Raw genomic sequence first — 16,149 nt, 5'->3', positions numbered from 1 at the left:
AGATTTAAATACTACTTACAACTGGTTTTTAGAATAAACAATTTCTTCATGAGTGATATAAAAATGAAAAGGAATGGCATAATAGCACCCCAACTATACATGCCTCAGTTTACAGAAGGGAACTAATCCCAATTCAGGCAATACATGCCTTTAAGGACAAGACCCCTTAAATATTGGGACCTACATGCAAAGGGTGGAATGAACCTACTGTAAAGATAACTCTGCGCATATTATTCAGTACACCCATAAACCTAGGCCAAAAATTAAAATATTAATTAAATGTCTCTTCAACACTCTGAGAATGGGGCAAAAGGCAGTGAAAGAAGGGGGAGAAGAAGAAAACTACAACTTCAATGTGGTTGCTGCTGCTGCTGCATTCCCTACACAGTGCCTGATACTGTGAAAGGAGGACTGCAGTTCTCACATGGCTTAGGTGAGGGGGAAACTCCCATCTGCCCATCTACAGCTCCCTTGCCAACCTGACTGCTTCTAAAAGGCTTCAGACTCCTCAGCAGAAAAGTTATTACCACTTTGAGATTAGTCCTCTATCCCAGCAGTCTCTAAAGTGGGTTGCAGATGGCACAAATTATTAATGGTACAAATTATTATTAATGGTACAAATTATTTTTGTACCATTAATACATAAAATAACCATAATTATTTTTTAAATTGTGTTTAATTAATTTTTATCTCATACTTTTTTAATTTCTGGGGGTTTTAGGGTTTATAAGGTTTATAATATATTAATACAGTAGTACACAAATTTAATTGATAAATAAATAACCATATATTGTGGGTGCATGCTCAAAAATGTTTTACTGATAGGGGCTCATGAACAAAAAGGTTTGGAGAGCATTCCTCAAACTCAGAAGAGAGCCTGGAAATACTGGCCAGAATCCATAGAACCAAGTTAATCTTCTTGAAACTGTGGATTCACAGGGGTGAGAAACACCATTGCAGTGAAGCTTGTTGAAGTCCCCCTGAAACTAAAACTTTTCTATCAGCTACTGGTGCCCTGTAATTTTTGTAATGCTTTTTCTGATAAGTTTTGAAGAAAGCATTCTTATCTAAGCTAAAGATATTCCTTTCAGATTAGCCACTGGCTCCTGCTAGCCATTCATGAATACAGTCAAAAAAGTTAGTAGCTCTATTTGGAACATTTAAGGTAATGTTCATAGGATATTAAAAATTAGGAAAACTTCACACTGTACTCAGTTTTATATGAATCCTATTGCAGCTGCACTCACAGCTATCTTTGTGATAACATGCATGTTGAAGACTTTCAAGAAAAAAATTAGAGAGTAGATTTAAATGAAAAGAAAATACAACTATATAATCTTGATCTAGTTGAGATAATAGAACAGACATAAATGCAACATTTGTACTAAATTTTCCTTCTCTTTGCTTGGGGAGTTGGGGTATATTGCTCTATAGAGAGTGAAGAAGCAGTGAGTTGATGTGTGCAAAAGTTTTTGGGTAATGTTTTGGTTTGGTTTTGGTTCTTTTGGTTGGTTGGTTTCGGTCTTTGGGTTTTTACATCACTTGTTTGTACAAACAATCAGGGTAGAGAACAATGTAAAAATAGAAAGGGTAAAGGAAAGCCAGCAGGAGGAACAGTATTTATTCACCATTAGTAATAGCTGAGAGTACATCTATGAGTTGAAAGCATGAGGAATTTAAAAGCCCCTCTAAATTTAACATATTAAAGTCTATAAAATATTCCTTAGCTGCTGAAGTGGCAACATGCCTAGAAAGTATCTAAAATTAGCCATTCAAATTACGCTGCTATCCAGCTCTGAGATGCCAATGGAATAGAACTGTGTCCATCCATGCCTTTCATGGAATCCAATTAAATATACTAGTAATACTTCTTGAGCACTTCTGGTAGTCGAAATACTTGAGTATCAAAGAATGCATAGCTCAGTTTCCACTACAAAACAATCACAGTTGTGGCAGCACCATTAAAAAGTTAATGTCAATCCAACAGAAAAGTATACAGACAACACAAAGGATAATCGGGATCAATTATGACATATGAGAAAAGAGAGAATACCTAATAATTAAGAGCAATAGAACAGTCAATTTCTAAATTTAGGCTAAAAAGAACAGAAAAAAGCCCCCACCCCCAAACTTTTTTCAAAGTGAATTGGTAAGTTTTACATTTGCTGTATCAAACACCACAGCTAAATAGAACAAAATTAATCTTTTTTTATCAAGACAAATAATGGCAAGATAGAAGATCTACTTTTGCTCTGACTGCAGAAATTAGTACTGTCAAGAGGAGCGTATCTTTGAAAGCTATGACCACTGGAAAGTCTGTAACTTCCACCAATACATTTCTATTGAAAATCAGTTTCTTAAGATTGCATTGGAAAAAAAACAATGCTTTTATTAAAATCAAGAACCTAAACAAAGCCACCTCAACAGAAAAATAACTTCATCATTTGCTAGGGATAGATAAAGTAGCCAGGATGAGGGTTTGGCTGGAAGCTTAAGTAACTGTTCTCACATCTACACTAAAAGGTAAGCAGGACTTGCCCAAGCAAGGAAGCACTGAGAACATGAGGTAAGAGCTTCATTTTGTCAAGTAACAGTGTCTAGTGATTTAGGTGGAACTTAAATTTCGTCAGTGGAGAACAAGAAAGATATCACAAAATTGGATGCTCAATACATAGTTCAAGGTTGTCTACACAAGGCCAAATAGTGAAAAGCAGAAGGTAGGGGTAGTAAACGGAGAGAAATTACCATGCCTGATTGCAAGTTATATGAAATATTTCTTTGAAACTCAACATCAGACTTATATTTTTCTTCCTCAAGAAAGCAATAACATAGGCTTTGTTTTCACTGGTGAAACACACACATGGGAAAAAAGGTATCGCTGGAATTCTGGGACGCCTTCAGCTGGCTGCATTTAGACTTAGTCCTTGTACAAATGCATTGCTACACAACTTCTGTTTCATGACCACTTCATTTCTAAACTGCTCGAGGGATAAGTGGAGGGACACTGTTGTTTACAGGACCAATAGATCTCACAACTTCCAAAATGTGCATTAGGAAAAGAACTATCTATCTGCTTGTAATAGCTGAAGGCAATCCAGTGGAATTGTGCCTGTGGAATTGTTCTGCTGCCTAAAGTTGCTACTGTAAAGATTCATTTGAATCCCTGTCAGATATTCATTGCTTCTTATTTCTCTATACAGCCTTGCAGACATGCAGGGATCTTAATAACCAGATCAGGAACTGATACACGGATGTGATGACTGCTTATAGCAGCAAGTGAAGCCAGTAAGATCTCTTCAGTAATTACTCAGAGATTTCTCAGACTGAGCAGCCAGGATAAATGGGTATTTGCAAGTTTAGTCTTTGATCCTGTAAGGAAAGAACATAGCTCCCTGACTCCTCTGCCCTATCTGCCTCTTCTGCTCATCTCTAGACTTTGCCCATGTTTTTTCCTAATCCTTCTTCAATCCACTCTTCAGTTCTCAAGTCTCCAATTTTGACCAATCTACACTTTATAGATTGAATCTGCATTCTACCAGATGCCTCATGCACATTTTGAACAAAGGTTCCTTCCTTCTAACTTTCTACCGTATACATGCATTAACTGGGATGTTAAATGCAGCTGGAAATCTGCTTCTTAATCTCTTGCCACTGGACTCAAAGGACACCCCCTTATCCTGACAACATGGAAGGAAGGATGGAATAACACTGAAGAGACTTCCCTCCAAGCTCCAGTATTCTGCTACATCATCTCCACATTATGTAGAAGGCAAAAAGCACTGTAGGAAAATAGGGAATTAGCTCCATGACTCCATGCAAGGTATGTTTAATTCCTCTGATAACAGCAATGTCTTTTGGTGCAAATTTATAAAAACAACAAAAAAGTTGCTTAGCTGAAATTCCCTTCAAAACCTCAGTATGTGCAATTTGAACAGGAAATACTAGAAGGTGCAGCTTATCAAAATAAGGAACAACTGAAATCCTGTTTTTATACAAAGCAGCAGGCAACTTTAATGAGAGCACTTTGGTCTCTGTCCACAGTTTCTCAGAACACAGTCGTTGAAGCACCTTGGATAATTCTGTTTCAGTGTTTGATGCCAATTGCCCATAGCCATTTTTATTGGCACCATATTGCAGGATTTGTTCTCAGCTGTATTCTACATCTAAGATATCAGAAAATCACTATCTAATACCTTTGACTCACAAGCAGTAAGCACTAAAAATTAATATTCCTGGAGAAGTTTTATCAAACTTGCCTGTAAACACTCTAAATTAATGAACTTTTAATAATAAGGCCCTTTCTCTCAGTATATCCTCAATTTCTTCTTCCTCCTAACCTATCCAAAACCATTTTGACATACAATAAGGAAGAAGGGAGACAAAAAGAATGTTGTCAAATTATTAAAGTAGTGACCAGCAAGGAGAGCTAGAAGGGCTGTAGAGAAACAGACTTGTCACTCGTGCCCCATTTTTGATAGATATTCTACATATCCTTAAGTTTCAAATGATTGTTTTTATTATTGTGTCCTTGGGCAAGCTACTACAGTGCTTATCAACCCTTTATGATAAACTGAATTGTCCTGACTTTTCAAAAAAACAGCTTGTGAACAGCTGGCTGAACACAGAACTTCATTTTGTAAGACATACCCAAATTTTACATTAACAATATATTTCCTAATATGAGCAATTCCATGCATATTTCAAATTAGCCATACCCAAGTGTCAGGCTTTCAAAAACACATTTAAGTTTTAAATGCAAAATTTGGAAACAGTTTTCAAATAACTTAATAGTATACCAAAAGTGCACTAAGGTAGAGAATTTACTATTAAGTACTGTCTTCATTGGCTCACATATCAGTAAAAGTTGATATGTAAAGTATAAGCTTTTTCTGTAGCCATTCTGCTTTTTTGTGGTTTTTGCTTGAGTTCTTTTTCTTGTGTTATTCCTGTATGTTCTGTATTAATAAAACAGAAGACATAATGAAAAACTTGAGAGAATTTAAGCGACAATTGGCAGCCCCATATAAGGCTTTTAGACTTTACGACCCTTTCTTATGGCAGAAAAACATCCATATCCTTACTGACATAGCTTCTCTTTAATGCAATTAAACTAAAATCTGATATTGATTTCATTAACATGACCGTGTAATGAGTTTGGCAATGCTGAATATTACTGTGTTACTCCTCTCATGGAGATGGTATCTCTCGAGGATATTCAGCAAGCAGAAAAAGAGGGAGAGTATCTTGTAGAAGGGGTGTTTTAAAAGTCCTGTTGGAGTTTGAGCCTTCAGAGACATATTTTGGGAATCATATGATCCATACTACTGCTGTAAAAGATATGGATGTACTGTAAAAAAACAAAATTACACCAACAGAAGCTTATCTGCACCAGAACTATGAAACCAGTGTAGTTTTCGGCAAAGGATAACAGGACTAATCTAATAAATGTTTTCTTGATATGTCTCATTGTGAAGAACCAGCACAAAGAAGTTGCAAATATTGTAGTAATGGAAATACAAAAATAATAAAAAAAAATTGTAGAACCTTTGACTTCATCTCATTTTTTTGCTCTTGTACCTATTTCTTATCTCAGTATTTTTTACACCATTTCCTTCAACACTGGACATACAATAGACTGAGTACAAACAAGCTCAAATTTAATCTGAGATCAGATTGTTTGGAATGATCAGATCACAAGTCTGATACTTTAATCAAATAAAATGTCATTCTTCAGAATATAATTGAGTAGGCCCATTACTAATATTAATTGTGCCAACTGTTCCAGCCATAATTTATTTCTAGAGCGACATTTTCTTCAAATCTTCTTCTATTGGTGGATTCAAACAAATTTATTGACCAAGTCTAATAGTATAGCGTTTATCACATTTCAGGTCTCTAAGTCTCACAATCAAAAGATCAAAAGAGACCAAGTACAAAAGTATTGAAAATATTATCCTCAATATTTCCCTGGGTTCTAAAACCTTTTTTCTGACTCAAACACTCTTACATATGGTGGTACACACAACACCAGGAACATCAACTATTGATGTCAAACTGTGTAGGAAATTAGGCCTGGTACACTGTAACAGTTATGACAATAAGCAGAATCTGCCCATTCTACTTCTGGACAGCATATTATATTCCACAAAATCCTGATTTCCAAGATTTCAGAATCAGAGAAACATAGAATATGCTGAGTTGAAAGCAACCCACAAAGATCATCAAGCCTCCCAATTCCTGGCCCAGAGCAGGACACCTCAACAGTCAAAATATGTGTCTGAGAATATTGTTCAAACACTTTTTGAACTCTTTGTGATGTGACCACTTCCCTGGGGAGTCTGTTCCAGCACCCAACCACACACTGGGTGAAAACCTTTTTCCTGATATCAAACTTAAACCTCCCTTGGCTCAGCTTCTTGTTTTGAGCCTATCACTGCTCACAAGAGTGAAGAGATCAGCACCCACCCCTCCAGCTTCCCATCATGAGAAGTGCCTAAATGCTGTGATTGGGCATGGAAATCAGCAGCCCAATACCAGAAGTGCTTCCAGCTATTTTCAGAAGGATTCCAGCTATTACCAAGCTGGGCACACATTAGCACAGTGACTATCAACCATCAGGTAGCAATCCTAGCAACCCAACAAAGTCACAAACATTTTTTGTGGTAGCTCAGTCGATTATTGGAAAAAATGAATGGTGTAGGGAAGAATCCCTCAATGACTTAGTTAAGCTATAGGCTGGAAACTGACATGGGAAAAACAAACTAAAGAAACATCAAAACAACAAAACAAATAAAATCAACATTTTAAATAGTGGCAAGCATTAAACTCACATTGTTAATTCTTAATTATGTTCTGACAAAGGCTGTTTCAATTTATTTTCTTCTGAGATAATACAAATGAATTCCTTCAGACTTCTGAATGTAAGAAAAATACCATCTTTTCAACTTTTTATAAGAAAATCTCTGTGTTTTGCAGTTTTGTTTTGGATTTTTTGGCAGTGGTGATGTTTTTTAAAGGCATTTTTTTTGGATTCATGCCTTCCAGAGATAGCAAAGAACTCAAATAATGTAAACACTTCATTGAAAACCTTCTGGTACAACAAACTCTTGCACATTTTCCCATTGTTTTGTTCTAATTGAATGCTTCCTTCCAGCTAATTTCATTTTCATTCTGGCTTAACAGTATTATAACCAAAACTAGGTTTCCTAGCAAAGAATGGTAGGATCATTTTAATCTCTTCACCTTGAAACCCACAACATATTTTTACTAGGATGTTTTGCTTTATCACAAGCCCACAAATGATAAGCTTTGCACAAGATCTAGAAATCTATCTGATAGTATCATGCTTAACATTGATGAAAGTCTCTTCAGGAGTAGAGCAATCTGCATCTTTTTGAAAGGTTCTACTTGACCTGGTCACTTATAGCAATATATAATCATTTTGAGACAAAGTGGTGGTGGGGGGAAAGACACAACAAAAAAGTGCCTATAAAATGTTATAACAGCAAATTTATTCTGACTTTTAGAATTTGTGATAAATATTTCCAGAATCTTACATTTTCAAAAACCTGCATGCTTTTATTGCCATTTATAATTTTATTTCAGTTAAACTTTTTTCTTAATTCAGTTGACAAAAGTTCATCCAGGCATGAATTGTTAACCTTTACACAATCCACAATGATGAACAACAGTGTGTGAAAAAGCTTATTCAGCTTCTGAACTACTAAGCAAACACACATTGCAGAATGAGATTAATTTTGAGCTACAGCATATGCTGACAAAAGTTTAGTAAAATCTTCTCTTCCCACTGGTGAAATGCCCATCTCTTTAAAGAACATCACTTTTTAAAATCCTGCTAAGAATAGCCATGCTATTGTCTTGTTTTTTTAAAAAAAGTACAAACATTATAATTGGCATTTTCATAGGTAATGATAAAACACTGATCCTTTTTAATACTGCTCTGCAATAATTGTTGACTTTTTTTTTTTTTTTAAAGTTAGCTTTCTAATTTACATTTAATTAAAAGGATTTTTAAATTATTGTTTTCAAGTTAGAAGCTTCCTAGTAGCATTTGGAGATATTGCTGTAAGCAAACCAATGTGGAAAAATTTAACACATTTAACTGATAAATCTTGAGTTGACAAAGAACCACAATGCAGTCTAAACTATTTTCTAATATGTATCAAAATGTATGTTCTATATGTATGATGGTGTATAAATTTTACTTTAAACTTGCAGTGTTTTTCATACAGGACTGTTGACGAAACTCTTTGCATTAAAAAAACTCTGTCCTATCCTCATAATATGACAAACATACCTTTGCCTTTTGGCTCATATTTTGCTCCAGAATCCATGCTAACCATGTATTTTTCAACTTCATTTTAATATCTATATTCTTATTTTAATATACACATTCACAGCAAAAGCAAACACATTCCCCAGTTCAGATAAGAGAGGGTTTTTTTCTGAAATACTTGAATAGAATCATAGAATATCCTGAGTCAAAGAAACCCACAAAGATCATCAACTCCTGGCCCTGCACAGGACAGCCCCAATAATCTGACCATGTTCCTGACTTATCTAAATACTACTTGCATTCTGGCAGCCTTGATGCTATGACCACTATGGGGAGCCTGTAATTTGATGGGGGAAAAAAAGAATACTAGAATACTAATATAACTCTATTCCCTGGATTTATGAAGAAATACTAATAAAAAACACAGGAAAATTTAGATGGGAACAAAAAGTCATTATTATTTCGAGAGATGGAAACTCTAGAATCTATCAGTGCAACCTGTGACAATGTTTAACCAAACTGATTCTGAAAAACACCTTATACCTAATTAGAATGTTCTGTGTTCCATCTTCCATCTGTCACCTATCATTCTACCCCAATGCACCTCTGAGAACACTCTTGTCCCATCTTCTGTACATCCTTCCTTTACCCGGTTGCAATCAGAAGCTGGCCCCACCTTACCCTTCTCTTGTTTCCTCAGCCTGTTTCCACACCCCAGGTGCTCTCCAGCCACCTGCCTTCCTGGCAGTCCTGCACAGAACCAGCTCCAGCATGCTGATGTCTTCCTTGTAGTGGGATGCCCAAAACTGGATAGGGCACTCAAGGTGTATCCCCAAGAGCTTCAAACAGAAGGGATGAATCACTTGCCTTGATCTGTTTGCCACAACTTTGCTGCTGCAGCCCAAGGTGCAGGTGGCCTTTGCTGCAAGGACACACTGCTGACTCAGAGAGGTATCACAGTAATTCAGAGAATCATTTAGTTTGGAAAAGACCTCCAAGGTCCTGAAGGTCTTTTTCTGCAAAGCTGTTTTCTATCCCTGCCCGTGTTGTAAGAAGGGGATACTCCATCCCAGATGCATTTGCAAATCATTTACGAATTTCAACTTGATTCAGCCCATTTCTCCACTCCGTGCAGGTCTAGGTTCCAGCAGCCTCACCTCTTATAAGGCTACTGGATTTGTCAATCCTTAAAATTAAATATCTACAAAGACTACTATATATCCTTTCACAATAAGTCACCTAAATTACATCTAACACCAATAGCTGTACAGGAAAACTGTAATTGCAATTTTATTTACTTGACCAACACAGCAGCAGCAGCTGCCTACCTATGTCACAATGCATCCCAGGTATTTCTTAAATTTTCTTGAAATTAAGGATTTTATAGGTTTATCAATTAGATTTCCTGTACTTTCATTTTCAGTGAATTTGCAAAATTGTATCTACCTAGGGAAAACATAAGTTTCCTGGTAATAAAGTGTGAATAATATAGGCATTTCTAAGGGAGAGAGCTTTACTGAAAAACGTATATACAAAGCAGGTATGTTTTCCACATTATTTAGTTTATTAGGCTGTATTTTTGCTACTTGTAGGATTCAGAAACTTCAGTATTGGTTCAGGCCCTCAGGCACAGATTCCAGTCTATTCAAGAGACTTTCAATAATAACTGGCACATCACTTCTACCAATTTCAGTAGCAAGTGGAAATTCAGTTGAGAAAAAGTCTATTGCCTGACCAATTTGTAAATGCTGTGTTCAAAGAAGAAAAGTAGGCTAGGCTTGAGCTATGCTCCTCAATTTGAACACTAAGGCTTTTTCAAAAAAAATCCAAAGCAAAAACAAACAAACAAACAAAAAAAAACCCCAAAGTAACTGCTCAAAACAGTGATAAAGACTATGAAACAGAAACCTAAAGTTTTAAGAATTTGCTAACAGTACATTTCTTTAATATGTGCTTAAAATTATCAGAGACTGAAGAACTCTAAAGATATGCTGGCATCTAATTGCCCCCCCACCCATACCAAAGGGAGTGACAGACTGATAGGTTTGGCCCAGAAGGAACAAGCACTTCAGCCCGAGGAATGGAGCAGCATAGAACATGACTTGTCTCCTTATGGAATGTATCATGAAATTTTAATACTCAGCAGGCTAAGTAATGAACTGCTCAGTCTGTCAACAGGGAAACTGGGGAAGGGAAGAGTTTACAAGTTTTGTCCTAACTCATGGTCTAAGCATTTTATTCAGTTTTATCAGAAGCAGCTGGTTCTACCTTTGGTTCACAGCCAAGTACCCGTTCCTGAAAAGAATGTGCTCAAGTCCTTTTTAGTAAAATTGCTATTGAATACAGACCCAGTCCCCTAAAAAAATTACTACAGATCAAGTATATGTCAAAGAATTCAATGCTAAAGAAACTTTCTCAAATCTGGATAACCACTGGAAAGTCAGCACAGCAATCAGAAAGATACTTGACTTCATTTTGTATTTGTGTTAGTCCTAAGCCCCTTAAATAAGGATTTAGAATTTTTTGGACAGAAGATTACTCATTTAATACATATAGGATAAAAACAACCCAACAAAAACAATATTAGATTATTATTTATTTCCTCTTTACATCACTTGCCGAGACTAAGGACAGTTATCTAACTTGTAAGCTTTCAATGTTATCTTCTGCAAAACAATATTTCAGGTATTTCCTATAATGTTTTTAGTTGAAATGCTAGAAACTGCATATATAAAACATTTCAAGGGCAAATTACAGATGTCAAAAATTTGCAAAAAATCTCTTCTGTTATCCTAATCCATTATTCTTCTGTTATTTACAGACAGATTAGCAGTCCAATTATTCAACTTGAATAATTGGAGTCTCAGAACTCATTCTGAGTCATCTGACTTTGATATCACTGATAACTCAAAAGTAAAAAATTATCAATAAGAATAAAGTTCACCAAGAAAACATCTCCTGCCCAACAAGAAATTTCCCAACCTTCATATCACAGAGTGGAATAATCCTAAAATAATAGCATTATTTAAAGCTACCTCAGTATTTCTCAAACGTATTTCAGATAACTTTCTTAAAATGCAGTCATAACATATGTAAAATTTAAATTGCTAGAGAAGCACACAGGAAATGTCAATACAGGCCATGCTTAAATAATTTTAAGTAACATAGTTTCTTTAACAAGTCTAGATAGTGACAAACATTATATAAAATATGAGTTTATCTCAAGGAGTTATTTCTCATCTGATTTATTAAGAATGCTTTCATTTAGGTCAATTTCACATACCGCTTCTGCTGAATTAGTGGAAGATATTTCTGACTTATGCTATTTTAATTGAACTTGCATTCCATATTTTTGTTACATCTTTGGCATTCTACTGAATAATTATTTCTTACTTATGGAAAAACCATTCACTTGATTGAAGGGATGTTTGAATTGCTTAAACTGAGGAAGTGATCAATGCTTTTTGTATTTTTGATCAATGCCTTTTGTATTATCACACAAAACTTTGCACTAAGCTTGGCATGTTATACTTAATATTATCTTTTCATACTTCCACTGATAAAAAAAACCACATGCCTACACAACTTATTTTGCTCAATTCTTGAAACTCAAGAACCATTATATTACATTTATTAGGGTCACTGAGAAAACAAAGAAACACACTTATCAAGAAGCTAAAAAATGTAAAGTCGTTACTGCCACTAAATTCACCAAGAGATCAGTTTCCTTTTGTTACAATTTCTTAAGTAAATTTGTCATCCTCCTAACAACATACCAGAACAATTTCTTAAAGTAAACCAATGTTTACACAAAGAGAGGGACTTATATCTCCTCATTAAGGTATAAGATACGCCTGACATTTTGAAGACAGCTCAGCAGCTTTACAAAATTCATTCTAAACTTTTTAATACCTTAAATGATAAAATTTTGTTTAAACAGGTTCACAAAACTTATCAACACATCTCTGCAATTAGGAAGCTAAAAATCTTCAGCTGAAAATTACAGCTGTATTGGTCATAGAAACAAGTTATAATAATTATATTATTATATTATTATATTAGAATTATAATATTAGAATTATATTATAATTATAATATAATAATATATTATTATATTACAATAATAATATAACAATATATTATATTAATATAATATATTTATTTGATAATCCGTTCAAACTCCAGCAAATCTATGAATTCTAAATGTGACTATTATTTTGTTACTGAACAAAGAAGAACCAAAATTGCAAGAAATTTTCTTTTTAAAAAGCAGGTCATAATGCAAATTTTCAAACTCTACTGAAATCTCATGCTCCCTAGTGTATATTATTTTTACAAAAAATAAATCAAACTTGTTTTTGGTGATAATTCATAACAGCAACAAAATTTACTAATTCTAAAAGTATCAGCAATTTGTACATTACCTAATGCTGCTCATGCTTCCAGTTTCTGATCCAAGCTTACATCTCTCCAGCTGCGTTGCCACAATTTGACGTTCAGCCTCAAGTTCTCGAGTTAGTCTCTCAAATTGCAGTTCCTGAAAAAAGTAAGTTAAACCATTCGCTTTGAGTTGTCTTGAGATTAAGAAGGAATTTCAGCACATAAAAATGAAATTTGTGCAATAATTCATTTTTTCCTCTTTTAACACATTCAAAGTCTATATTTTTGTGGTGACACCTACTTGTTCCTTCATTTATTCTAATAATGTATGTTATAGAATAAGACTGTTTATCAGGAAATTCTAAATATATTAAATACTTTAGCCTACAGAGTTCATGCAGATCTCTCAGTAACATAGACATCTTAGAAAACTGACCTAAATGTGATCACAAATAAGAACAATTTGTGCTACTGAAAAAAAAGATGCTAAATTCTGATTTAAGTTTCTCCACTTAAAAAGATAACCATCACAGCATACACCAGTGAAATAAACTAAATGGAAGGTGTGTTGATATGCCTTAGCACAGCCTAATTTCTGCAGTTAATGATGTGCACAAGGGAAATTCAAGTAGTTTTGGACAAAAGCTGTGATTAAATTCCTACCACTAATTTAATTTATTTTCTTTTATTCTATCAAGGAAACCAAACCAGTCCTACCAGATAAGATTTATCACAGAGCTTATAAAGGTACTTATAAAGTGGAGTATTTTTTAATACACAAAATATTTATTTTGTAGTTAAAAATTAAAAAAAAAAAAAAACCAGAAAAACAATATAATTAAAATCTCCACCATTTCTCAAAGGGCTACATTCCTCACATATTGTAGCACTAGTTTTACCAAATAAAAAAATTAAATACCTTTAGGGAATTATGGTTATTGTAAATTTGCCTTGTGTTGCTGCCCTTTCATTTTGATCAGTATCATTGCATTATTTTCACAGGTAAACAAAAACGTCTCTCCTGCCCCTTTTTATTTAGGTTGTTGAAGGCTCAAGGAGAAATATCTTGAGAATACCTTTCTTAAATTATTCCCTTATCCACACAAATGAACCCATTATCTCTTTCTCCCTTTTTTTTTTTCCCCAAAATGACCTCCCTGTAATGCAGAGGTATGGGAGGGAGTCCCTTGAATAACTCCCCAGCAAGGTCCTGCTAGGCAGAACAGCACTGGAAATCACTGGAGTCATGACTTATGCCCAGTAAGGGACATAGAAGGACTTGGTATTTGAGAGAAATTAAGAAATGGTAGGAGTAGGATTTGTAAGTGTTCATTCAAAGTCCTACCTAAAACTTCTGACAAAGTGTAAGGGTAAATAAAGGCATTACATTTTTCAAATCTCTGAAATGAGGCAAATGATAATGGAAATGTAAGATGGAACTGGTTAGTCACTGTTCTTCTTAATCCAGCTGGATCACTCCTCTTTGTTTCTCTTGCTATTGCCATGGAGTAATTTCTGCCTTGCAATAAGAGTAAAGGGGGTCATATACATAGGTTATATTCAGCATGAAATAGCCAGTGAATACTTAAATGGACACTGACTATGTGACAAAGCCTGCTTAACTGTGAATTTATTATTCCAAACAAATCTATACAGAGTACAAGAATATCACTGAAAGTCAGACTGGTGTAAGACCAAAACATCACTGCTCATTAAATGTCAACACCGCTGTGTAGTAATCAATAGTTAATAATATTCTCTGCACATTTTTGTAGTGTGCAGAAACATCTTTTTCACTGTTGCCTGAAGATACGATTAACAAAAATCCCCTGACAGTAATCATCTATTTCATATATGCCTCCTTCACAGACAGCATTTCTCTCATCTAGAACAATCAATTGCCTGAAAAGCTGAAGAGACAGTTTATCGGCTTTCCAAGAGTTATTATCAAATCCGGGTCTTGTTTGCATCCTTAATGCAGAAAGGATTGTAATAGAAATATTACTAAATTGTTGAAGAATTAAAAATGAAATTGGTACAGTATTTCCCATGCCAGCATGCTTAAATCAAAGTGTGTAAGCCTGGAGAAATGTTGATAGTATAAAATACACAAGAAAATCTAACTGAGCATTATGTTTACTTTCAAAATACAGGCAGAACTTTAACAGTTCTTTTGTCCCACTGCATTTTTTAAGCCACTTGATTCTAGTGCAACAATGCAAATTTACGTGCTTAGCATAGATTTTCACCCAGTCTGTTCAGCTCTCACCATCCCAGGTGAGGCAGGTCAGAAGTGCTCTTTGCCATGGCTCAGCACAGGTACTTGTCTTACCTGCCTAGTGAGAAGGTGCAGCTGTCCCCACAATGCTGCTAAGAGAATGTTAAGCACCAAAAGCTCAGAATCAAATGCTCTTCACTCTCTATGTTGTCCACTTGCCTTTTCCTAGACAAAAAAAGTGCAGTTCCTCGTGTTCTTCAAGTCAAGTAGGAGTGCAAACAATGGTTCTCTAGTTTCTCCCTTTTGTCCATGCTATCCCAAGCCAGCTAAATAATGAAATGCTCCAAACCTATCTTACTGAACTACTTCAAAAGTAAATATTGTTTTGCCTTTTTTTTTCTTCAGCTGTCTGGATTGTATATTTTCTCATATCTTTTCTATGCTTTACATTCCTTTGGTTAATCACTCTGGTTGACAGCTTTTCCAGAAACTTCTGCATTTCCTCAACTAATACCCTTTTACTATTACTTTGTCCCCAGAAGGTTTTTTTGCTCATTATTCTAGTCTCCAAAATATACTTTTCTACTCTTCACTCCATCATTTATATTTCTTTCCTACTTACTGCTTTCTATTTTCTTTTGCCTTCCATCTTTCTTTCATTTCCTAGCACATTTCATGACTCATCCTCCACTAAATCTCTTTCAGTCCTATTACACAAAGTGCTACTCCAGCAAATGCCCTAAACTGATTGGTTTAAGGAGTTTCTCTCATTCTCTCTCTCCCTGGTTTCTTACTGAGGAAACTCTTCTGTCCTTAAGATGTACAAATTGATGTTTTCTGATTTAACTGCCCACATAATTTAAGTCCTGCCCTGGAGAGATAATTAGAAAAGGGCAGTTGTATCTGCATTACTCCTCAAGCAGGAAGCAGAGATGTACTTAATCACTTAAGAAAGAAATCATCTCAGGTTTCTAATACACCTAGAAAACGGCTAGAAAAGATGAACAGGAACTTCACTACTAGCTTTTTAATTGCTACTATTTTTTTCTTAATTAATTTCTGTCAGGTGCCACCAGAAGTTAGAAATGAAAGAAAGGAAACAAAAGGTGGGGAGGTGGGATATGTGCAGAGCCAAACAATTATAACTTCAAGAACTGTCCTCTACATTGAATTTAATAAGCAGTCTTCTTTGGCATTCCCTCATGCCCATGAAAAAGGTGCAGGCCCACCGGTTGCCTTTGGACTGAAAAAAGGA

The 16,149-nt window shown here is 35.1% G+C and overlaps 1 protein-coding gene across 10 annotated transcripts in view; it reads right to left on the bottom strand.

The window, feature by feature from the left end:
- CTNND2 (catenin delta 2) overlaps positions 1–16,149 on the bottom strand; it is a 667,938-nt gene that overhangs the window by 395,744 nt on the left and 256,045 nt on the right. For all 10 annotated transcript variants that reach the window (XM_072924313.1, XM_072924314.1, XM_072924306.1 and 7 more), the window contains one exon: positions 12,721–12,833. In XM_072924313.1, coding sequence (XP_072780414.1) covers positions 12,721–12,833 — 113 coding nt within the window. The remainder of the gene's footprint in view (positions 1–12,720; positions 12,834–16,149) is intronic.

Source organism: Taeniopygia guttata, chromosome 2 (genome assembly GCF_048771995.1).
Source record: "Taeniopygia guttata chromosome 2, bTaeGut7.mat, whole genome shotgun sequence".
Taxonomy (NCBI): domain Eukaryota; kingdom Metazoa; phylum Chordata; class Aves; order Passeriformes; family Estrildidae; genus Taeniopygia; species Taeniopygia guttata.
Note: the sequence above shows the minus strand (reverse complement) of the source record. Positions and strands in the feature narration are given on the sequence as shown.